We start from the raw sequence: 25,181 nt of genomic DNA, 5'->3' as shown, positions 1-25,181 counted from the left end.
GTGTGAACCAGCTTCAGCCAGAACTGATCACACACTATTTCTTTTTCCCTGTATATAGATGATTTGAAGGCTTATTGTGTTTGCTTGTAGTTGTTAAATAAGCTTGTGTTGCCTTGGTTTTCCCTAGCCAGGCGTAGGGCCAAGTTTCTTTGAGATTTTAACTTCTTTGTTGCTAATGAAATGCAAGGTTGTGTAATGTGCTGATGAGTACGGCTTGTAGATGGAACTTCGGACTATGATCATCGTTTGTTCTACAAAACCACATAGGAAATATAATAACAAATTGGACCTTTGAATTGGGAAAAGATAAATTGTGACCAAACAAGTATAATGAGATATCAAAAATATATGTTTATTTGTATATAATTTTATCTTTTTGTTTCCAAAAATTGAGAGAACAACGTATCATGGAGACAAATCCTCAATATAAAAAACTGTGTATCAAAAAAGCATTTGCAATATCAATATTCAGCACATAGTTGGTCCATGGGCCCTACTGAAGATATACAGGCATACTTGCACATTCATCCATTTCCTATTTCTATATAGGTGCACTGTCTGATTTTTAACATAGTTGTATAACAATTGCTACATCGTAAGGACAGACCACAAGAGTAACATCAAAATTCAATTGTTGTCACATAGTTTCACAGTTAAAACGTAATCATAATTTTCATGGCGGAAGAATTTCGTGTCCTTATTTGTTCTACATCAGAGCTTCAGAGGTATATGTCATGCACTGCGAGGGTTAACCCAGAGAGCTGCACCTCACCTGCTTTCACTTCTGCTTTCTACACAGTTCTCTGGTCACTGTCACAGAACAATTAATGATGCATAAAATGACCAAAGTCACAGCCAGCTCTGAAGAATCATCATTTTGTGCTTGTTAAATTGTTTTGAGTGTGTTTGGTTTATATGTTTTAGTACTAATCTCTAAAATTAGCTGAAAATACCCTTGTTAGTCCAAGCATTGTTCATGGTGTTGATTTTACAGGTAGCATGGTCAGGTGTGCTTGGATTTCTTTCATTAAAACTCTATCACAGAATAAAAACCAACAATGTTTCTTTACTTTTAGTCCACTTTGTGGTATTCTCCCAATGGGTTTCCTGATATCCTGAGGTTTCCTAGCTGTAGGGAAATAAACAACAGCAGAGAATAGACACTTACATTGATGGTGATGGTGGAGTGCTCGCTGTTTTTTTTTTAGGTTTGAAGATTGACAAATGCTTTTTGCACGTTCACTGCTATGATATGGCTTTTATCCTGTGTGTCTTCACTGATGAATCCTTAATATTGAAGAATCACAAAAGCTACTTCCACATTCATTGCAATGGAATGGTTTTTCTCGAGTGTGTGTTTACGGATGTCTATGTAGGACTGACAAGCGACAAAATCTCTTCCCACATTCATTGCACTGGAATAGTTTTTCCCCAGTGTGTGTTTTCTGGTGCTGCTATAGGTGCGATAATTTATAAAAATTCTTCAGTCATTGACTGCAATGATATGATTTTTCCCCTGTGTGTGTTTGTTGATGATACATTAATCCTGAAGAGAATCTAAAACTACTTCCACATTCACTGCAATGGTATGGTTGTACTCCAGTGTGTGTTTGCTGATGACTCATGAGTTTAGATGATTCCGTAAAATCACTTACACATTCACTGCAATGGCATGATTTTTATCCATTGTATTTTCGTTGATGAACCTTTAATGTTGATGAATCATTAAAACGACTTCCACATTCACTGCACTTGAATGGTTTTGTTGTAGAGATTCTGCGCATACAGAACTATGCACAAGAAAATAGGCCGTTAGTGCAAGATTGGTTGTACTACACTTACACCTAGGAACCCACAATCTCTAGACCGACTAGCTATAGTGTCTCATTAGCTCCCCAGACCTTTTGAAGACACCTAATGCTTAGACAAACCCAGAACACGGAACTCCTGAAATCTCTGAGTCGCGGTAGCAATGAACCCCTCTTGCTCACTCACCCTTGCTTGTCCACACCAAATAATGCATAGTCTATGTAAAGTTTAAAATGTTTATTTTTCAACTAACAAACTCTGAGCGTTGTTCTATAATGCAATAAATGAGCTAGCACCAGCAGAATATTACATAAGATAAAAACAATGATCAAAGTTACAATACCATAAAATAAGAAGGGTGAGATCATTCTGAATGAACAGTGGATATTATGGCTATAGCGCCTAGACCACCCTCCCCTGGTAGGATTATATATATTATATAAAAGAAGATCTCAGGGCCAATTCTGGGGAACCCCTCACCTTAGAACTTAGAAGTAAGGTTCCATCATAGGCTCAGCAAGGCTCTAGTTCGTAGAAGGAAATCTTCCATCTGTCTTGAGGAAGCTGCTGCTTGTTAGTATAATACAAGCATTTCTCAATCGTGCCAAAAAGTGCCTAATGTTATGTCTAGGTAGAATGGATTGACCAGAACTGGAAAGCACAGTGGCTTGTTTTTCAACCTTGTACGCTATGAGCAAACTATAACAATATGACCTCATGTGGGCACAAAGGCGTCTTGTACAGGAGAGACAGAGTGTCGCGCGCAAAAATAAAAAGACACACAGCTAAAATGGTTGCTTACTCAGGCTAACTTTAGAAAAGAATAGCGTGACCCTAGGGGCCACACTACAGTTTTTCTCCAGTGTGTGTGTTCTGATGCAATTTTAGGCTTGATAAGTGACAAAATCTCTTACCACATTCACTGCAATGGTATGGTTTTTCTCCAGTGTGTGTTCGCTGATGAATACTTAATGTTGAAGATTGACTAAAACTTCTTCCACATTCACTGCAATGGTATGGTTTTTCTCCAGTGTGTGTTCGCTGATGAATACTTAATGTTGAAGATTCACTAAAACTTCTTCCACATTCACTGCAATGGTATGGTTTTTCACCGGTGTGTGTTTTCTGATGCTGTTTTAGGTGTGATGATCGACAAAAGCTCTTCACACATTCACTGCACTTATATGGTTTTTCCCCAGTGTGTGTTTTCTGATGCCGTTTTAGGTTTGATAAGTGACAAAATCTCTTCCCACATTCACTGCAATTGTATGGTTTTTCTCCAGTGTGTGTTCGCTGATGAATCCTTAATTTTGAAGATTGACAAAAGCTCTTCACACATTCACTGCACTTGTATGGTTTTACACCTGTGTGTGTTCTCTGATGAAGTTTTAGGTATGCTAATTGACTAAAGCTCTTTCCACATTCATTGCACTGGAATGGTTTTTCTCCAGTGTGTGCTCGCTGATGTCTATGTAGGTCTGATAAGTGACAAAATCTCTTCCTACATTCATTGCACTTGAATGTTTTTTCCCCAGTGTGTGTTTTCTGATGCTGCTTTAGGTGCGATAAATTATAAAAACTCTTCAGACATTCACTGCAATTATATGGTTTTTCCCCTGTGTGTGTTTGTTGATGATACATTAATCCTGAAGAGGAACTAAAACTACTTCCACATTTACTGCAATGATATGGTTTTTCTGCAGTGTGTAATCTCTGATGCCGTTTTAGGTGTGATAATTGACTAAAGCGCTTCAGACATTCACTGCAATGATATGGTTTTTCTCCAGTGTGTGTTCTCTGATGCCGTTTTAGGTTTGATAAATATATAAAGCTCTTCAGACATTCACTGCAAGGATATGGTTTTTCTCCAGTGTGTGTTCTCTGATGCCATTTTAGGTTTGATAAATATATAAAGCTCTTCCCACATTCATTGCACTTGAATGGTTTTTCTCCAGTGTGTGTTTGCTGATGATTCCTTAAGTTTGAAGAATCACTAAAACGACTTCCACATTCACTGCAATGGTATGGTTTTTTTCCAGTGTGTGTTTGCTGATGATGCCTTAAGTTTGAAGAATCACTAAAACGACTTCCACATTCACTGCAATGGTATGGTTGTTCTCCAGTGTGTGTTCTCTGATGCTGTTTTAGGAGTGATAATTGACCAAAGCTCTTCAGACATTCACTGCAAGGATATGGTTTTTCTCCAGTGTGTGTTCTCTGATGACTCATGACTTTAGATAATTCCGTAAAACTACTTCCACCTTCACTGCAATGATATGTTTTTTCCCCTGTGTGTGTTCGCTGCTGCTTTTTTAGGTCCGATAATTGACTAAAGCTCTTCAGACATTCATTGCATTTGTATGGCTTTTCCCCTGTGTGTGTTCCCTGATGCAGCTTTAGGCTTCGTAAATATAATCTGTGTTTTATATAGCAGAACCGCCATTTCTTTTAACATTCAGTTAACTGCTTTTCGCTGGTTGCTGTGGAATGGCCTGAAAGATCCATTCAATACATTTCTAGCACTGAATGGTGGTCTGATATCACTTTAGGAAGCAAAGTTCTGCTGTAACCACCTCATGATCAGAGCTGGTATGGGATATGTTTACACAAGAAGTGGTTGATCAGTGTTGCCTTCATTTTCTAGAGGTCATTTCTTCATCTTGAGGCACGGAGGTGCACAGCTGAGACTCGTAGAACCACCGAATTGCCCTTGACGGTACTTAGAAGATCTGTCCGTTTACGTTCAGGTTCGGCTGTCTCTGTCGGCACTTATGTTTTCCTGAGTACTGGAGCTCAATGTTTCGGACTTTGTTTTTGAAGATTTACAGTATTATCTTCATTATTCCTAAACATTTTGTGCAATCAAGGATTGTTTTCTGTTGGATGTAAAGAGATTTAAATTACTTAAATAGAAAATACCGGAATGTGCATATACAATTTTTAATTGATTGTAAAAGCATCTAATTTATTACTATTGTTGAAACTTATGAAGACATATTTAAGACACATTTAACCATACAGAGATATTTTTCATAAAACTTCCTTTGAATACGCCACATCTTATTTATTTCAGCACAGGTGCTCATGAGTAGCTTAGCAAATTAAGGGTGCTCGCGTAGCACACATATACTAGTTACAGCTTTAGGAAGATGCATATGGTCAAGGTTTTTTTTAAACAAGAACATGTCTTGGAGTAAGAGATGGATCAGGAAGACTCAAGACATCACAGTGGACATCAGGATGTTGTGCCATAGATCAAATCTTATTGTTCATGGAGGTGCCTTGTTTCATTCACTACTAACTACGAACTCTTTTTTCAGGAGGATTCCACTCGCTGTTGTCTTAAGGCCTGATTACTGGGTCCGTTTTGTACGATGATTGTGTTTGGAGCCCTTGTGGCTAAAGGGGCTCTATTTGGTCATTGTAGGCCCATTTCATGTATTGACCCTCTCCCCATATAAAGTCCCTGCCCACTCTAAAATGGCGGCGCCTCTAAGACTCTAGGAAAATAGATATTGACATAGGACTTAGCATGTCCTTCTGATCACCCACGATCCCAGACTCTCGGTAACTCCCTCTATTGTTTGCCGAGCAGAGGTAACCATCTCTCTTTATAATAATGGGATTATCCTCATCCAAGCATCTGAATTACTTGATGACATTTTCCTCACTCACCAAATTCTCTGTGATGAATACGTTTCCTCCCTGACCCAAGCTCATCCTAGCCCTTTAGTCATCCCACGGGTACCTCGTTCTGTATCCTCCCCTCTCCCCAATACTTGCATTGCTTCACCCCTTCTCCTCCTCTCTATCCACCTTCATCAGATTACCCAACAGCATTCATTTACCATTACCCTTGCAGCTTATTTCAACCAAAAAATGTTCGTCATAATAGCCTGAGCCCTCATCACACCCCCAGGGCAGCGACCACTGAAATACACTGACTTAATACTAACACCTTCACCTTATCTCTGTCCCTTACCTCTGAACATTTACTTTATTTATTTATTTTTTTATAAAGTTTTCTATAGCGTGAAAATGACCCACAAGGGTATCAGAGCACTTTACAATATACAGTTACTAAACATTAGATGGTTGAGGTAGTAAATATACATTCAGTATTTGCCTTTAATACAAATATGCCATTTTTAAGTCGGTCTGTGGGAGAAAGGGTTTAAGTTCCCTTAGTATACTCATCTGGTGATTAGCTCCCTTGGTGGCATTAGTGATTTGCGCCTGCATGTTCAGGTGTTTGTCTATGGTTACTCCCAGGGAGTTCGCGGAGTCAATGATGTGCGGAGCAGAGTCAAAGGAAGTTAGATGTTTCAACTATAGGTCTATCTTGGGTGTGTGATTGGGTGGGAAGATGAGGAGAAATTCCGTTTTTGGGTTAAGCAAGAGGTGGTTGCCAGTGAGCCAACTTTGAGTACTCTGTGGAATAGCGTTGAGGGAGAGGAAGTCTTCTGGTGAGGAGATTTTCATATACAGTTGGGTGTCGTCCGCATACAGGTGATATACAATTTTCACTGAGTTCAATGCGTTTGCCAGGGGCTCCATGAGAAGATAAAAAAGAATGGGTGAAAGTGCTGAGCCCCCGCTGTCAGCACTGATGCATCTGTGACACCCTTTCTGGAAAACCCTGACACTTGCTATCTGGGAACCCCCTAACATGACTGATAACATGGCGCCTATCGACTCATCAATCAGTTTATGAGTCCCACACCCCCACTCCTCAATCATGACTCCATCTCTATTCCCCCTCCCCTGGTTCTCCCAACTCAGCTGCTCCCTGACACCATAAACCGGAGCAGTCTCACCTGGCCTCCTGGCCTGCATCACAACCTCCTGTTCCCACATTACTAATGACGCCAACATCACTGAGATCGCTCAGGAGCCTCAACTTAAGGCTGAGGTTCGAAGCCTAATATCCTTCACCTCAAAGCTTGCTAATTGTTTGTGTCCCACCAGGCCAATGGGTTAGAATAGACACTCCCTTTAGCAATTCAATAACAATCATGTGAGACGGATGTCACTCCGCACATCCAATGGAATCTCAGCAATCACAACGTCTCCTCATTTCACCTGGAAGACAATTCCCTACCCCCACTCCTCCACCCGACCCATCAGGATGAAAAATACTCAATCGGACAACAATAGTTACTCCCTCCTCCTTCAGTCGAATCCACACTGAGATCCTAGGCCCAATCCCAGAGCAATTAACAATTCCAACTTCAAGCAAATTCCCATCACTCAGGCTGCCTCCACTGTCACCATACCCCACCTGAAATGTACGCCACAGAATTGCAAATCGGCATCTAAACACGCGGTGGATATTGCTGACCTTATCCTTATTTATGATCTTGACCTTATAGTCCTGACTGAAACTTAGTTAAATGATTCCTCCACACCAACGCTCTACATTCTAGTACCGCCCAGCTCCGACATCATCAGATTAGATAGACCAAATAGACCTGGTGGAGGTAACCCCTGTACTCACTGCAATAATCTCTCTGTGAAGCAAGCACAAAACATTACTCTCATCTCGTGTGAATCTCTAGGCATCGATATCCTGAGTAAAGATAGGCCTCGATACGAAGTGCATGCGTTTTACCACCCTCCAGAAAATAACCTCCCATCCATTGAACACATTATGGAAATCATCACAACTAACTCCGGTGTATACTGCGCTCAAATCTTCATTGGTGACTTCAACCTCTACTGGAATGACCCAAATTACCAATCAGTGATCAGCCTAAAAACCTTCCTAGCTGACCTAAACTTGATCCAAATATGCGAAAGTCCTACAAACAACGGGGAAGCGACCTTGGATATAATTATCTCTAAAGCTAATTCCATTCAACTTGAATGTATCATTCCATGTGACTGGACAGACTACTACTGCATCACTTTGCTCATCACTGAATCGCGATCCTCAAAAAAAGGTTACATAAAAAAAACAGACACTGGAAAAGGAACCCTCGAAACATAAACCTGCATGAAACAAAAACCTGAATGAACTGACATCTATCAGCAATTACATCCTATCCCCTCCCGAGGACATGTCAGATGCCCAGGACCTTACTGATCATTACACTTATTTAATGACAAATATTCTAGACTCTATGGCACCCCTCCAACTAAAAAGAGTATCCACCAAAGACTCCAAGCCTTGGTACAATCGTAGTCTAAACACTGAAAGATGCAATCTAAGATTGTGTGAAGGGTCATGCAGATTCTCCTCCTTTCTCGAACACCTCCAGTACTTGACATATGTAAGCAGCATTAACAACAAGCGCATACATAGCTCAAAAGAAAACTTCTTTAGGAAACTGCTAAACAATGCCAGGAACCGACCTGATAAACAGTTTGAACTTGTTAAATTGCAATCTAACAGGAAAGGCAACCTGCTTTCTGGGTCTAATCTGCAGCCTAACCGCAAAGAACTTGCCGCCTCCTTCCTGGGAAAAACGGAAAAGGGTGAAAGTGACTTAAAGACTTCATTGGCTCTCCCCTGACACTTACACACATCAGCCCCCACCCGCCCGTGTGGCCTGAGCATCATGCACACACCCCCAAAAATATTGCTGTGTGAAGTTCATTCAAATCCTTTGACGAAATGCCATACTACAAATCCTGTCAACACTTGAACCTTCAAAGCACTCAGCAATCCTCTTCCTTCAAATCTCTTCATTGAGATTAAAACCTCTCTTCTCCCACTCTGAATCAAAATAGTAAATGTCTGGGAAGATAACCCCCATTCTTAAAAAACCCACGGCGGACCACACTGATCTAAATAACTTCCGCCCTATCTCTAGCATCCTGACTCTTTCAAAGTTCCTCTAGAAATGTGCCCATACCTAGCAATGCAATCACAGAGAACAATTCCAACTCTTAAACCAATACCCATCTGGATTCCTCCAGGAATACAGCACTGAATCAGCCCTGACTCACATCGTTAACAGCATGTTACAAATGTTTGATGAAAATGGATCCTGGCTTTTAAGCATCCTTGGACTGTCATCAGCATTTGATACGGTCAAACATGACAACCTCCTTGATTTACTGGAAGGCAGGATGGGTCTTACTTCCAAATAGGGATCTTAAGGAAAATCCAACCCTTCCTCCCCTCGATGACTTCAAGTCAGTTGCTCAAGCCCCAGTGATTTCCAGGCTGGACTACGGAAATTAAAGCCTTTGCGGCCTTCCTAGGTCAAAGTTGGCCCCCCTTAGGGCCTCCTTTAACGCAGCTGCAAGGCGTATTACTGTATCTAAATGCAATAACCACATCACGCCTTATTTGTAATCACTCAACCGTCTCCCTTACGAGGCACAAATTAATTGTTAAATTGCTTGCATGCCACACAAAGCCATACACTCCAACACCCGAGGTAGTTTGCACAAAAACTGAGGGTGCCTGGTGGCTCTAGAACCTCATTCTTTCCAGAAGATGGCGAATGCACGAGAACAGCGCACGCTGCTCATAACACAAAGATAAAGTGCGTTCTGCGACTCTCACATGCCCGGCAAGTACACAGCCCCTACACAGCTTTTACAAAGGCCCACATGCTTAGCACTGCTTTTCAAAGACACACAAAATGCCACAGGCACAGCTCAACAATGTAAGATCAAATTAATTCACAAGTGAAAGCCACCAGCAAATGATCCAAAGCATGCCGCAGGCCGCAAGGGCCTTTACTATCTCAGCTGCTTCCTACAGCAGCACAGCTTAATGGCACCAACGTGTTCTTCATTTGAAAAAGGTGCTATGCATGTAGTATTTGTACAGCACAAACCTCACCAAAAAGAAACAGCGCTCCCTATCAGGTCCAAGGCAGGGACAGAGTCAACGAGTGATAGGTGAGGCAGCTGGATTGTGGATTGTTACTGCATTGTGATCGAAGAGCCTGAAACTAGCAGCATGTGTGCTAATTCCTCAGCAGCTTCTCCTCTGTGACAGGTAGAGCGGTGCAGGCCCAGATCAGACAGTAATAATACATTTATAGCTCAGTAGTATTTTGAGATAAAGGACTGGGTAGCAGGACGCTGGCTTCCAATAGCAAAACACTGAACACCCCACCTCAGCCAATCTTTAACGATTGTTTGAAGAACAGAGCAACAGGAAGGTGTGTTAAATGCCGACCATTAACCTTTCACAAGCTGCACTTTTTATCACACAGTAAATTAGCACAATACACGTGGAGCCCTAGGCGCACCAAACCATATACCAATAAAGTGGTATAAGTGTTAAGAAAACTGCTGACAAGTAGAAGTGGAAGGAAAGCAGTTTATTCAATCCTGTCCTCAGGCACCAACTGCTGAGTCTCAACATTCTAAGGTAGGGACATACCATGGGTATGGGAATGAAGGGGAGGGGGAGGAGGAATATACCAAGCGTGTAAACAATACATTGTATGGAAAACATGTATTTAAAGTAACAGATTATAAAAATAAGAACCACGGCTTTACTAGACACAATGCCTAGAGCCTGTAGAAATGCTGGGCCACAATGAACAACCCAAGATAGTGACTCAGGGGTCCAACAGGGGACGCGTGCAGTGTGAGAACACAGCCGCGAATCACCGTTAACTTCAATGGGGAAAGTCGTGTTTGGAAATGTAAAAATTAAGGACACTTGGAAGAGGACTTTGAGCAAACCCCTTTAGACTTAAGGGGTTCTAGGGCCTACATCCATGGGAGCACCGGAGAACTCGTGTTACCTCACCCAGGGAAGCTGAGTACATAGATGTCTTTTGGTGTCAGGACTCATCGTTGATTTCAGTGGGGATCTGCTGCAAAGTGCTGCTGCCGTCGAAGTGGAAAGTGTCCGGGGTGATCCAAGCCTGGATCGAAGATGAGAAGAACCTGAAAGCAGAGAGGACAGAGTCTGGGTCACTAGCCAGTGACCAGGGGCACGATAGGCGAATGTCCACCGTTGTCGGGTGATTTCAGGTTGAGGAGATGAAGCTTGAATCTTCAGCCACGAAGACCAGAGGAGGTGTCGATGACAACCAGGATCTGGAATTGAGCTGTCCCACAAAGGATATTGAGTGCTGCGGTGTCGGTACCCGGATTGGACCCAACAAGCCTTGGCAACTGCAACCCATGCAGGAAGAAGAAAGATGCTTTGGTGTGGACCAGCAAGGTCCGAGGGATTTACCACACAGTGAGGAGTCGGGGCACGTCTGGACAACCAGGGAAGCCCAAGGAAAATCAGAGTTGGCTTCTCAGGGACCCACCAGTTGACGGACCAGGGATCGCAAAGGTACCTCAAGCAGAAACACAAAGGCCCGGGTCACGGAACACTCGTGGAGTGTAGGCTAGCAATCTTGAGTGGAAAAGTTGCTCGGGGTCTGGGCCACAAGTAACCCAATGAACAGCCTCAAGGGACATCGAGAACCTAATGCACTTGCAGATGTGCACTGTGTCCAGTAGCTGCGGTTCCACGGTACTCACAAGGGCTGCAGTTCCCAGCTTTGCTGGGGATGCAGGTTGACCTCGGAGAAGCCTGGAAATCCACTTCCTGGGCTGTAAATACTTCAGAGTCTGGCAGGAGCTTTGGAAAATGCAGACCAACAAATGCTTCATTGGTGCTTGCCAAGCATGGGAGTAACTGTCTTACTCCAAGGGAGATTCTTCAGTCATCTAGTCGTGTAGATCATCGAAGTTCTGGGATTTCCGTAGCAGAGTCTTTTCAGGGATAAGATGAGAAAAGCTAACATATGAGAGAATAGCATAGAAGGTTGTCTTTTTTGTGGGTTACGAGTGCCGAGTGAGCGGGAGGCAGAGAGAGAGGCGGCGGTTACAGCGGGACAGCGTGGTGGTTTGTTAAACCGCAACACCGTAACATCGTAATACCGCTGTGCCGCAGCACTGCACCCGCGAAGTTGTGAAGCCACCTAGGTCCTGGTCTTGGTGCCGCCGGAGGGCCCTGGAGACCCCCTGGAGGCCGCGGGAGAGTTCTAGCGCCCCGGAGCTGAGGCGCTGAGCGGAACCACAGAGTCGAGCAGAGAGGGGGCGTGCCCCGCAGCACCGCAGCCCTGCGTGCGCCGCAGCCCTCCATCCCTGCCGCTCTGTGACTGTGGTAAATTTTAATTACCTATGCGGAATTTATGCGGTAAAATTCAATAAAAATAACTCAGTCAAAATGAAAGGCAGAGACCGTGGCATCTGAGTTTGGAAGGGGTTTTATTCCTTAAAAAGGAATTGGTTCGAACCAGGTTCATTCATATTCCATCACCACGAAGGTTCAGGAAGGGAATTACAATGCTTTATTACAAGTACATCATATATATAGTCAATGCATTACAGTGGTGATGGGTTCAGAAGGCGTAACAGCTGAGAGAAAAAGATAAGCACATGTGTACGTAGAAGAAGGCGTGCATGAGGGCGTACACGGAGGTGTGTGCTAGAAACGTCACATAGAGGTGTCACATGTGGGTGGATCCTTAGTAGAATCCTGCAGAGTCAGCAGAAATACCTGGCAGAGATGCGCGCGCAGCAGTATGACGTGTGAATGACGTGGAACTGGAGGGTGAAGGGGACTTGACATTTAGCCCTACATGTGGCGACAGAAGTCTGGAGTGTCAGAACAACCTAAACCCAAATCATATCTATATCTTGTGTATATCTTGTGTTTAAAGAACTGTATTATCTAGAAGGAAAGGTCTCTCGGGCAGAGGCTATTCTATACTGACTGCTAGTGCGTGCATATGCGACTACGTGTCTACATGAGATGTGAGGGGCCATGGGCCTACCATGGTAACGGAAGCTATGAATTACTTGCATGGAGACAGTGAGGCCGGGCCCTTTGCTCTGCAGCTGGGAAGGATGTTTTTGTAAACTACTAGACAGGAATGTATTTTCGAGGAGCGGAGCAGATAACTTGAAGGTTGAATACAGTCTTGGCAGGCAAGGCAGGCCGAGCTAGGTACCGCTCGCCGCACAGGGAGTAAGTCAAGGGTCAGGAAGCAGCAAGCTGCGGCTGTCAGAGACAGAAGGCAGAAAAAGGCTTGATGGCAGAAATCAGGGCCTAACTCGCCAGAGCGAGTAAAACATGAAAAGTGTACCATATAAAGACGTTGGCAAGGCACACTTAGGAACGGAATATCTGACCCATTGATGGTGGATCTGGAAGAGGACATGTTAACGTTGGACGCAAATGTATTTGCGTCTTCATAGCTGAAAGTGGAGGGAACATACATGTACTTAAAGCACGTACATGGAGCCGGTGGGGTCTACGACAGGGGACACAACTGACCATAAAATTCATATTACCTCATTCCCTCCTTGTCCCCTACGGACCCTTCATGATATATCAATCCTCATTAATCTATCAATCTGTTCATGTAACATCATTTGCTCTTCTTTCTTCTTATGGCGTTTTGAATGAGGACTTGAATGAGGAATACATGATGTGGCACACAAGCCGCAAATCGCTGGCCCACATTGCAAACATAGGCAGCAACTGAATACTATGAGAAGGGCAATACCTAGGAAGGATAGGACTTTCCATCCCCAGGCTGACAACGTGGTCCAGAACCAACCAGACCAAGTCCAGGTGCCTGGATCCTGGTGTATCATACTTGCAATCTTGTGAAGACGGGTAATGGCTCTATATACTGATGGCGCGTTTTCTGGAATGAAAACACAGCAGCTCGACCCGATGACTCTACAGGCTCCGCCCCTATCGGCCAGAATGACGTCAAGGACGAGACGGTTTTGAAGAACAACAATCCGTATAGCAGACTGCTCCTCTGTTAAGTTACTTAGGGCGGAAGTAGCTTCGTTCACTACTGCTTCGAGGGTTCTGGTTAATTTTCGTATCAGTTTACTATTGGAGACGGTACCTAAGTAGGGAAAGAAACCTTTATTGAAGTCTGTGTATTGCTCCCATGCCGTTTCAGTATAGTCGACAATCGGGAGATCTCTCTGTGGTCTATTATGTACTAGATGGGTGTCCCTATGATAATCAGGAGGGGCTAGGAAAACAGGTGGCAGAAGGAATGCAATGTAACAGGTGCCATCCCAATCTAGAGGTAAGCGTACATATGCGGTATGACCACAGACAAAGTAGGAATGACGTGAAGCTTTGAATGTGGACTTGCCCTTATCACTGAATTCGATCACAGTAAAGCATTTACTATGACCCAGGCGTACTGAACCATTCTTTCTGACACATAATTCACCTTTAACTGGTAGTACGGACATTGCAGGTAAGACTGGTTCAGATTCGGATTCAACATTCAGAATCATGAGGTTAAGTGTAAAGTTACCTAATCCATATACTTCGTTTTCTAGATCAGTCCCTATCCTTTTAGGAAGACCCTCCTTGTCAGGGAAGCATACTCTATGCAAAACTGTGTTCAGAATTCCCCACACCCAGTTGCCCTGATAAACTACAGAATCAGAATCTAAGGAATTAATTAAACTAAACCATGCCCCACAGGAACCATTGTGTGTGAACGGGTACGGGAAGAGGGGTAGGACTCCCTTGTATTTCTGATAGGGAGGGAGTCGACCACATATCCAACAATTGGTGGCATTGCTGGTCTGATGGGAATGATGTAACATACTAATGAATGTGTTGTTACGCAGCGCAAGTCGGTAAGAAAGTTCATGAGGGGGTAGTTCACTGAAAGAGTGCTCAATAGTGACATTTGAAGAAGGTGCACGCTTGAAAATAGGGTAGTATTCATGCAACAATATACTTGCAGCAATAATCAAAAGACTCAGAAAAAACATAATCAATAGAGTCACAATGCAGTGGCTGCGAAGAGATTTACAATATTCACGTTTCTTGAGCTGTTTCTGTCTATCTCTCTCTCTCTTTGGGTCTAACGGGTACATGTCAGAATCAGGTTTAACCGATTCACCTAGGGGAGGACTTAAACAATTAAACTGTCTGACTTGCTAGACCTTAGTTTGGATTTATACTCCTCGGACGGAGTTTTCTCTATCAGAGGAAGTTTAGAGTCACTGAAATCTGGGCAGTCCTTAGAGGGGGAGGGCTGAGAGTCTGTAGCTGGAAGCAGTCCATGAAATAACTTGATATGGCTGGAGTGGAGCCACCCTTTGCGGCCCTCGACTTTGATTGCAGTCCTCGTGGTCAGCAGGACAAGTTTCGGCCCCTGCCAACGGGGCTCCAGCGGACTCCTCCGATCAAAGTTCCTGACGAGAATAAGGTCTCCCGGAACGATCCCATGTGGCTTTACATCGGTGTTGTCGGGAAAGGCTGCAGCTACCTGTGAAGGACAAGATTGTAGTGCAGACATCAAGGAGGCAAGGTAATCTGTCAGCATATTACAGTCTACATCGGTAATTTTTCTCGGCAAAGGCGTCCCCCACATATTCGGTGGCCTACCAAAGACCACCTCGTACGGGGATAGCCCTGTTCTGGAATGTGCGACCATTCTCATATAGAAGAGTGCGACTGGCAAGGCTACTATCCAGTCGACTCCTTTCTCTCTACAGATTTTGGCAAGACGAATTTTCAGAGTCTGATTATGGCGTTCCACGAGGCCTGCTGCCTCGGGATGTCGGACACAGTGAAACTTCCATTGATAGCCGAGCAGGAGTGATACCTGTTTCATTAACTCGGACGAGAATGGCTGTCCATTATCTGAGTACACGACACGGGGCAAACCGTACCGTGGGAAAAATTCACGTACCAGCTGCTTGGCAGTGGTCGGAGCAGTGTAATCTGGGACTGGATATGCTTCTGTCCAACGGGAAAGTGCACATACAACTACGAGGACATATTTGAATCCTCGACAACGTTCCATCTGGATATAATCCATCTGGAGGACTTCAAAAGGGTGATCGGGAGGATGGAATCCACCTTGCTCTACGGGAATGCTTTTACCTGGGTTGAACTGACAACAAATCATGCAAGTACGCACTTTCTGTTTGGCTGCTGCTCGTAAATGTTTATTGAACCAGATGTTTTGAATACTGTCTAACATGGCTTTCTCTCCTAAATGTGCAGGACTATGTACTGTGTTAATGATTACTTGGACCATAGAGTCGGGGAGAAACCATGTAGATTTTCCCTTCGTCATCCATCCTTGGTCTGTCTGGATCCCTCCTAGTTCAGTCCATTTCTTGATTTCGTCTGGTGTAGCATGTGTCTGTATATCAATTACATCTAGGGCGGGATCCTTAACTGTCATGCAACGTGTCGGTGTCTGTACTATTGCCTTTGTCAGATCAGTTGTGTGAGTCTGAGCTGTATGCTTGGCTGTTCGGTCTGCCAGGTCGTTACCCTGAGAAGTTGTATCTGTAACCTTTGTATGTGCCTTGCACTTCATAATGGATATCGCTGTAGGCAGATGTATTGCATCTAACAGAGTTTGAATGAGGGAACCGTGCTGTATTTTGGCTCCGTGAGAGGTCAGAAAACCTCTCTCTCGCCAGAGTACACCGAAGTCGTGTACGACTCCGAATGCATAACGTGAATCTGTGTATATGTTAACTCTCTTGTTCTTTGCTTGGATACAGGCTTGGGTCAGAGCAATGAGCTCTGCTGCTTGAGCTGAAAGGGTGTCTATACAATTTGTTTCTATGACTTCAGTTTCTGTCGTGACTGCGTAAGCTGCCACTAATTCTCCTGTACTTGTTCTCATACATGAACCATCCACATAAAGTGTCAGGTCTGGATCTGGTAATGGCGTATCTGTCAAGTCTTGTCTGGGTTTCGTCGTAATAGTAATAACTTCAATACAATCATGTGCCAATGGGTCTGTCTCATTTAATGGCAAAAGTGTAGCAGGGTTCAATGTGTTGCAACGTCTAATTTCTATGTGTGGCTGAAACAATGTCAATTCATAACCTGTCAGTCGTGCTATAGTCAAGTGTTGAGTCTGTGTTCGGTTTAAAAGAACTTCCACGGAGTGTGGAACTTGTACTGTCAATTGGTGTCCTAACACTATGGAATCACTTTGTCTGATTGCTAGAGCTGTTGCTGCTACTGATTTCAAGCATGCAGGCAAAGCCTGGGCTACTGGATCCAATGTACTAGAAAAATAGGCACACGGTTTGTGTGAACCTGCTTGATCCTGAGTGAGTACTGACAATGCAGTACCTTCACGTTCTGTAACAAAAAGCGTAAAAGGCTTACTATAACATGGTGTCGCTAAAACTGGTGCTTGGCATAAGGCTTTCTTTAAGTCGTTAAAAGCTTGTGTGTGTTCCTGAGTCCAAGGGAGGACAGTCGATGTCGCTGCCTCCTGGGTTGTCAACTGTATGAGTGGTTTCGCTAGAAATGCATACTGAGGGATCCATTGTCTACAGTAAGAAGTGAGGCCTATAAAGGCTCGTACCTCCTTTTGTGTCTTGGGCTGTGACATATTTACAATTAACTGAATGCGGTCAGGTGTTAGCTGTCTCCCCCATTTGGTCAGCAAGTGCCCAAGGTATACCATTTGCTGAACACAGAATTGTAACTTCGAAGGGGACACCTTGTGTCCCTTGTCAGCCAGGAAATGCAGAACCGTCAGTGACGCATGCTCACATTCAGGTTCGCTGCGGGCGGTGATCAATAGATCATCGACATACTGTAACAGAGCAGTGTTGTTAGGCATATGTATACTGTCTAGTTGTCTTTTTAGTGCTTGACTATAGATGCTGGGGCTTTCTGTGAATCCTTGAGGTGCGCGTGCAAATTTGAAGCTTCGTCCATTTAAACAGAATCCGAAAAAGTATTGGCTTTCCGGGTCAATGGGGACACTAAAGAAGGCGTTCTTCAGGTCAGTTACAGTAAAGAACGCTGCTTCGGAATCAATGGCAGTCAATAGAGACGAGATATCGGGAACCACGGGGTATTGTGGCACAACGCATTTATTCAATTCGCGCAAATCGATAACTAATCGATAGACAGGAGGTGCATCTGGTTTAGTACGTTTAAGAATTGGAATGATGGGGGAATTACATACATTGGAGTCGGTTTCTACAACCACTCCTTGTGCAATGAGCTCGTCAATGATTTTCAGTAAAGCCGCTACAGCATCTGGAGGTAATTTGTATTGTCGAATTCGTGGCAAGACTACTCCTGGTCTGAGTGTGACTCGATATGGTGTAATGTGCATACATCCTACATCAGTGGGGCCTTGTGCCCACAAATGTGCAGGAACATTCCGTAACCTGGGATCAATGTCTCTCAACACATAGTGACCTTTAAAGTCACGTAAAAACAGTCTTACTCCTTCCAGAGAACAGCAAATGACAGCTCCTAGAGCTTTCAATGTCTTTATACCTAACAAGTTTTCTGGACATGATTTCGTTAGTAATAGATCTTTGGTACGTGTCAATGGTCCAACTGCAAGTGGAAGTGGTTGTGATACTTCATTAATAATAGGCTTTCCTGAAAATCCAAGGGAAACATTCTGTGAGCCTGAGAGGGGTGCCCCTGGAACCTCGTCGTGACTTATAGTTGTCCTGCTTGCCCCTGTATCAATCAGAAACTTTCGGTCTTTCCCTAATACTTGACTGTGTACATAAGGGCCTTCTTGATCTACAGGAATCTCAATGAGAGGCAAGCCAACTTCCCTCTCTAGGCTGTTTCATGTGTATCGCTGATAATCGGGGTAATCCGTCTGTGCATACTGGTACATCTGCTGTGTTGCATGTTGTGTTGAGGCAATGGGTTGTGGCTGTGGTACCGCTACTGTCTGTTGTGAGGCTTGCATAGGCTGGATATTCTGTGGTACTTGTTGTTGGACCTGGTCCTGTCTAGGAGGACGCGGTCTCTCTTTAGTTTTACCTGTAGCTATATTATGTTTCAAAACTACACAATCGTTTATATAGTGACCTGGCTGTTTACAATAATTGCATGTCCCTTTAACAGAAGCTGCTGAATTATTGGACTGTGTCATACCCTTTTTCTGACCGTCAGCTGGAACTGACTGAGCAACTAACATTTTCATTTTCGTGTCTTTCATACGTCTTTGTTCGTGATCATGTTCTTCTCTAATTCTGTTCTGGTGCTACTGTAACATTTGTAACATTTGTGAAGGCGTATTTGCTTGCCATGTGCTCTCGACTTTCAGAACACGATTCTTAACCTGGGGCAGAGAATTTTCGACCAGTTTAGATACAAAAAGATGTGGATATGATTCGCTACTTGGTTTCAGGCCACTATTAATAACAAAACATTTCTCAAATCGGCAATAAAAATCACTAGTGTCTTCATCGGGTTTCTGTTTGCAGGCTGAGATTGCATCCCAGTCCTCTTTTTCGTTGCTAACAAACGTGGCAATACTTGTACTAACAATCCTGGTAATGCTTTAGTTTTGTCCCCGAGCCCTAGGCCTGGGGTTCTTGTATTTTCTTCGTTCTCTAATGCAGCCCAATCTATCTTTGCCTCTCCCACCTCCCATTCTTTTTCCTTGAGTTTCTCGTAAATACCAGCAGGCAATAATACTTTCAATATTTTCATGATGTCGGGATAGGTGTAATCACCCATGAGTAACATGTCTTTTATTTCACGGTGGAAACCTGCTGGATCTTTGTCATGACTGGGCACTAATTTCTTCATTTCCAACAGTTCCATTTTTGTTATGGGTGTGTACACAAACACACGTCTAAAGGTATTATCATCATTCTTGACTGGATGTACTTCTCGCAAGGGATTCTGTCTGTCCATGTAATACATTTTTCTTTCTGGAGGTGGAGCTGGATCAAACTGTGGACACAAGAAGGCACTATATCTGTGCCGATGTTCTAGAATTATTTTAATTAAGTCGGTACCTAGACCTCTCCATCTATTCATGAGTAGCTCTATTAAAATATCAGGTAGGGGGCCTGGATCAGAATGTTGGCTTTTATACAATATAAGAAGATGCTGAATCATGTATATTCCAGCTAATTTCTGTTCGTCTGGAGAAAGATTTAAAAAGGTTTGTGCTAATGCGTCATCATTATATTTATCAGAACTGTCAGCCCATTGTACTGCTGACCTGGCTAATTCTTGTTCATCCATAGAATTGAGTACATGGTACCCCATTCGTTCTTGAAGTATTTTATCGGTAGCCTGAAATAGGTGTTCAGGCGTCTTTGGATTTGACATGGCAGCTTGAAAGAGTCTCTTGCTTTCTGGACGTACCGGACGCATTGAACTAATAAAGGGTCTTCCCTTACCTACATATGCTATCATTTCTCTAGCTGGTAATTGTAATTGCCCTGTAGTCGTTTCTGGTTGTTCTTCCTCCTCCTCCGAGCATTCACTTTTGTCTGCATCTATTTCTCTTTCAGGCTGTCTCCTTTCATGTATTTGTTCTACTGTTTTTCGGATTCTTCGGTACATGTTTTCTATACTATTCTGTTTATCGTGTTTTCCGTCTGCTATATTCTGACCCCATTTATTAAGTGCCTTCATTTCATCCTGGTCTACACCAAGCCTGTCTTGGTTTCTTATCAAGCAGTTTATGAAAAAAACGTAATATCATTTTCTGAGTATCAACTTTCTGGTATGCCATGGCATCGCCAATACTTTCAGGACCTTCCCCTGTTTGGACAAAACGATATATTCTGTCTAGATGATCAATCATTCCTGGTAATATCATTAAATAGTTTGCAACTCGTCGTAGACGTACTGATGATAGCATCATTCTGTCTATCAATCAATATAGGCTAGCTAGTTTAAGGGAAATATTTAGGAGACTCAGGTACGTCAGCAGTATCAATGAGGAAAAAACACTGTTTTCCTTTGAAAGCCCTCATCATCGGGCCCACCACAGTGGCACCGAATGTGCCCCGGGTGTGCTTCAACGCCAGGTGACTGCGGAGCTGGTATATTGCTGAGTGTGCAGTGAAGGGGTGTGAAGGTGAAAACTTAAAATGCTATCCAGGAGGTCCCAGCACCCGAGGGTTTAGCAATATTTAATGAACTGGGCCTCTGTTAGCAGGTTAAAAAGGCAAGAGGACGTTTAAGGGAGAGTTACAATGACCTCCAGCGTCCAGTGTGGTCTACATGTTTCAGCCAGTGCCTTTTATTCTAAGCTGGCTTTCCTCAGGACCAAAGAGAAATGTGAAAGGTGCAAAATTATAATAAACTATATTTTAAGTGAGTGTTGTTTTTTCTTTCTATGTGTTGCGCACGCTAAGGCGCTGTAACTGTTAGAGGGGGATTCCCTCAAGCTTTTTCTGTTATTTCATAGTAAAAAGCCTCATGGGTCGCCTGGCAGAGAAAGAGAGAGTAGTTCGGTCTGGTTCCTCCTGGGACCTATTCGTCCATCCGCGGCGCCCGAAATGCAGTGAATGGGCCCATTCACTGCATTTCGGGCGCCGCGGATGGACGAATAGGTCCCAGGAGGAACCAGACCGAACTACTCGGTCTCTTTCTCTGCCAGGCGACCCATGAGGCTTTTTACTATGAAATAACAGAAAAAGCTTGAGGGAATCCCCCTCTAACAGTTACAGCGCCTTAGCGTGCGCAACACATAGAAAGAAAAAACAACACTCACTTAAAATATAGTTTATTATAATTTTGCACCTTTCACATTTCTCTTTGGTCCCGAGGAAAGCCAGCTTAGAATAAAAGGCACTGGCTGAAACATGTAGACCACACTGGACGCTGGAGGTCATTGTAACTCTCCCTTAAACGTCCTCTTGCCTTTTTAACCTGCTAACAGAGGCCCAGTTCATTAAATATTGCTAAACCCTCGGGTGCTGGGACCTCCTGGATAGCATTTTAAGTTTTCACCTTCACACCCCTTCACTGCACACTCAGCAATATACCAGCTCCGCAGTCACCTGGCGTTGAAGCACACCCGGGGCACATTCGGTGCCACTGTGGTGGGCCCGATGATGAAGCATGCCACCGACTAGGTCGGTGGGTGAGGGCTTTCAAAGGAAAACAGTGTTTTTTCCTCATTGATACTGCTGACGTACCTGAGTCTCCTAAATATTTCCCTTAAACTAGCTAGCCTATATTGATTGATATATATAATACTGGGGATACAGGTTAGCTTATCTAGTCCTCTCTCTCTTGTTGATCTGTATAGCATCATTCTGTCGTCTTTACCGGGTACTGGATCATATCTACAATCTGAAAGAGGCTCTTTAAGTATGTCGTAATTCGCTGATTGAGGTGTACGTTGCTGTGATAAATCCCTATAAGTCAACCGATGTGCTTGTGGCGGGGTCTGAAAACCTCCTGTCGCACCTCCTGAGGTGCCAGGTCCAAAAGGATTTGTTGGGTGCATAGTAGGGAGAATGGGAGCGGGAAGGGGTGGAGGAATCGGCGGAGGATGTGGAACGGGAGGAAGAGTTTGATGTTGCGGAGGTGGCGGTAGATTATCTCGGGGTGGAGTGCCATCAACAGGTGGTGTGCGTGGCGGCGGAACATTAACATATTCAGGAGCTACATCGTCTAAATAGGAAGAGAGGAAAATGTCCTTTGTGGCCTTGTGACGTACTTTAGTCGGGACCAATGGAGGGGGCAGATTCTTCGGTATCTCCGGGGTGGCCTTAGGTAAACCCTCGGCCAGAAGAGGATACATACCATTCATGAGAGCGTTTCGTTGTCTGTCTACTTGTTCTGTTTTTACTCTTATCCCCTCTTCAACTAATGCATTTTCTCGGGCTTTGTCTGAATCCTCTCTACTTTTCTCTGCTTTTCTGAGTGCTTTTTCTGTGCGTCTATGCGATTCTTTACGCCATAAATCAATGGCATCTTTCTGTGACTGTCTGGCTTTCTTTTTCCATAATGCTTCTTCTACTCTCATGATGCACTCGGCATCCCATGTCCCTGCAGAGGGCCATCTTTGATTCTCTGCTAGTTCTTGAGTGTAATCCACCCACAAATCAAGATATAATACAGCGTCTAGGCCATGTTTATGGTACATAAAGTACCCTGGAGTGTCCCTGGGTGGAATGGGAACAGCTTCCTCTAGTATCCCTTTTCTAGTTCCTATCTGTCTTAGCTTAGAAAATAGCGGCATGTCTCCGCCGTACTACTTGGTACTTGATACTTACTTGGATTTGAACACAATTAATACAATTAATACAATGAACACAGTAATGTAGATCGAACAATCCTTCATACCACGACATTTAAAACACATTTAAAACATTTTTAAAACGAACAATAATAACTAGGATAAAACTAACTACCTGCATACTCGATATACTGCTAAACAGTACAGATACACTGCTAAACAGTGCAGACCGGGTCTGTGTACCCAAACCCGTCTTGACCGGCACAAATTAATGCGCACGTCTAGATGCGTCCCCAGCAACGGTACTCACCGGGAAGCACGGAACAGAAGGCCTCGGAAACTCGATACTGGACTGGACTCTGGACTCGACTGGACTGGACTCGTGACGTAGGTACTTCGGAACTTCGGAAACTGGTGGGCCTCCAAATACCTCGGCTCTGCTCTCTCAGCTAGGCTCTGGTCGGGATCCTCCGCACTCCTCACCGCCTCGTCTGGGTGTCGATCGCAGCCTCAGTCACCTCCGTTGGCCTGAGGGAGATACAGGAAGTCCTGCGGGTACGCGTAGTTGTCCGTCAGCGCTGTGGCAGGGGACCGGGCCTGCAACGCACCTCCGGCGCGTGGGGTGGGGGAGGGGTCCCTATTCGGGCGCCAATTATGTGGTAAATTTTAATTACCTATGCGGAATTTATGCGGTAAAATTCAATAAAAATAACTCAGTCAAAATGAAAGGCAGAGACCGTGGCATCTGAGTTTGGAAGGGGTTTTATTCCTTAAAAAGGAATTGGTTCGAACCAGGTTCATTCATATTCCATCACCACGAAGGTTCAGGAAGGGAATTACAATGCTTTATTACAAGTACATCATATATATAGTCAATGCATTACAGTGGTGATGGGTTCAGAAGGCGTAACAGCTGAGAGAAAAAGATAAGCACATGTGTACGTAGAAGAAGGCGTGCATGAGGGCGTACACGGAGGTGTGTGCTAGAAACGTCACATAGAGGTGTCACATGTGGGTGGATCCTTAGTAGAATCCTGCAGAGTCAGCAGAAATACCTGGCAGAGATGCGCGCGCAGCAGTATGACGTGTGAATGACGTGGAACTGGAGGGTGAAGGGGACTTGACATTTAGCCCTACATGTGGCGACAGAAGTCTGGAGTGTCAGAACAACCTAAACCCAAATCATATCTATATCTTGTGTATATCTTGTGTTTAAAGAACTGTATTATCTAGAAGGAAAGGTCTCTCGGGCAGAGGCTATTCTATACTGACTGCTAGTGCGTGCATATGCGACTACGTGTCTACATGAGATGTGAGGGGCCATGGGCCTACCATGGTAACGGAAGCTATGAATTACTTGCATGGAGACAGTGAGGCCGGGCCCTTTGCTCTGCAGCTGGGAAGGATGTTTTCGTAAACTACTAGACAGGAATGTATTTTCGAGGAGCGGAGCAGATAACTTGAAGGTTGAATACAGTCTTGGCAGGCAAGGCAGGCCGAGCTAGGTACCGCTCGCCGCGCAGGGAGTAAGTCAAGGGTCAGGAAGCAGCAAGCTGCGGCTGTCAGAGACAGAAGGCAGAAAAAGGCTTGATGGCAGAAATCAGGGCCTAACTCGCCAGACCGAGTAAAACATGAAAAGTGTGCCATATAAAGACGTTGGCAAGGCACACTTAGGAACGGAATATCTGACCTATTGATGGTGGATCTGGAAGAGGACATGTTAACGTTGGACGCAAATGTATTTGCGTCTTCATAGCTGAAAGTGGAGGGAACATACATGTACTTAAAGCACGTACATGGAGCCGGTGGGGTCTACGATAGGGGACACAACTGACCATAAAATTCATATTACCTCACAGAGGCTGCAGACAGCGCAGATAGAGACCAAGGCGCCCACCGCTTTCTTCACCAGTGCTGGACTGAGCACCGAAGCCCCGACGGTCTGAGTCCAGCAGCCACAGACAGCACAGGCCGTGCAGGTAGCGAGCGGGCAGTGAGTAAGACGTCCGGCCTGCACCCACCCCACCCTCCTCACTCCCCACCATGGTGAGATAACCGGACCTTAGTGCAAGCGCTGGGGCTGTGGATTTGAGTAGAGCGGGTGTGCGCGCCAAACAACGCCAAACAGCTGACTGAGTCCCGACCTGCCCCACAGCCAAGGAATAAGGCCCCCTGCCAGCCCTCCCTCACCAGAGGATAAGGAACAACCGAGTAGTTGCAGAGCAGTGCCAGACCGAGATCAGAGAGAGCAACCCTGCCCACCTGTAAGGCATAAGGTGTGCGACACAAGAGACCTGGCAACCAACACCCAGAGAGGCAGGCAGCCCTCAACCATCTTCAACCGTCAACCGTTTTTAGCAATCCACCCACCAAAATAAAGAGCCCTCAAACCCTAAAGAGAAAGAAAGAAAGAAAAAGGTACTCCACCACAAGGCACAA

The 25,181-nt window shown here is 44.4% G+C and overlaps 1 protein-coding gene across 1 annotated transcript in view; it reads right to left on the bottom strand.

Annotated features, from left to right (window-relative positions):
* Positions 1 to 331: 331 nt before the first annotated feature.
* The window catches only part of LOC147737535 (uncharacterized), a 202,183-nt gene continuing 177,333 nt past the window's right edge, over positions 332 to 25,181 (bottom strand). The window contains exon 6 of the mRNA XM_086936123.1: positions 332 to 4,685. Within this exon, the coding sequence (XP_086792249.1) occupies positions 2,656 to 4,038 (1,383 nt within the window). The 5' untranslated portion in view covers positions 4,039 to 4,685 and the 3' untranslated portion in view covers positions 332 to 2,655. The remainder of the gene's footprint in view (positions 4,686 to 25,181) is intronic.

Source organism: Lissotriton vulgaris, chromosome 1_1 (assembly GCF_964263255.1).
Source record: "Lissotriton vulgaris chromosome 1_1, aLisVul1.2, whole genome shotgun sequence".
Classification (NCBI taxonomy): domain Eukaryota; kingdom Metazoa; phylum Chordata; class Amphibia; order Caudata; family Salamandridae; genus Lissotriton; species Lissotriton vulgaris.
The sequence above is the reverse complement of the archived record's forward strand: the minus strand, read 5'-3'. Positions and strand labels throughout refer to the sequence as shown.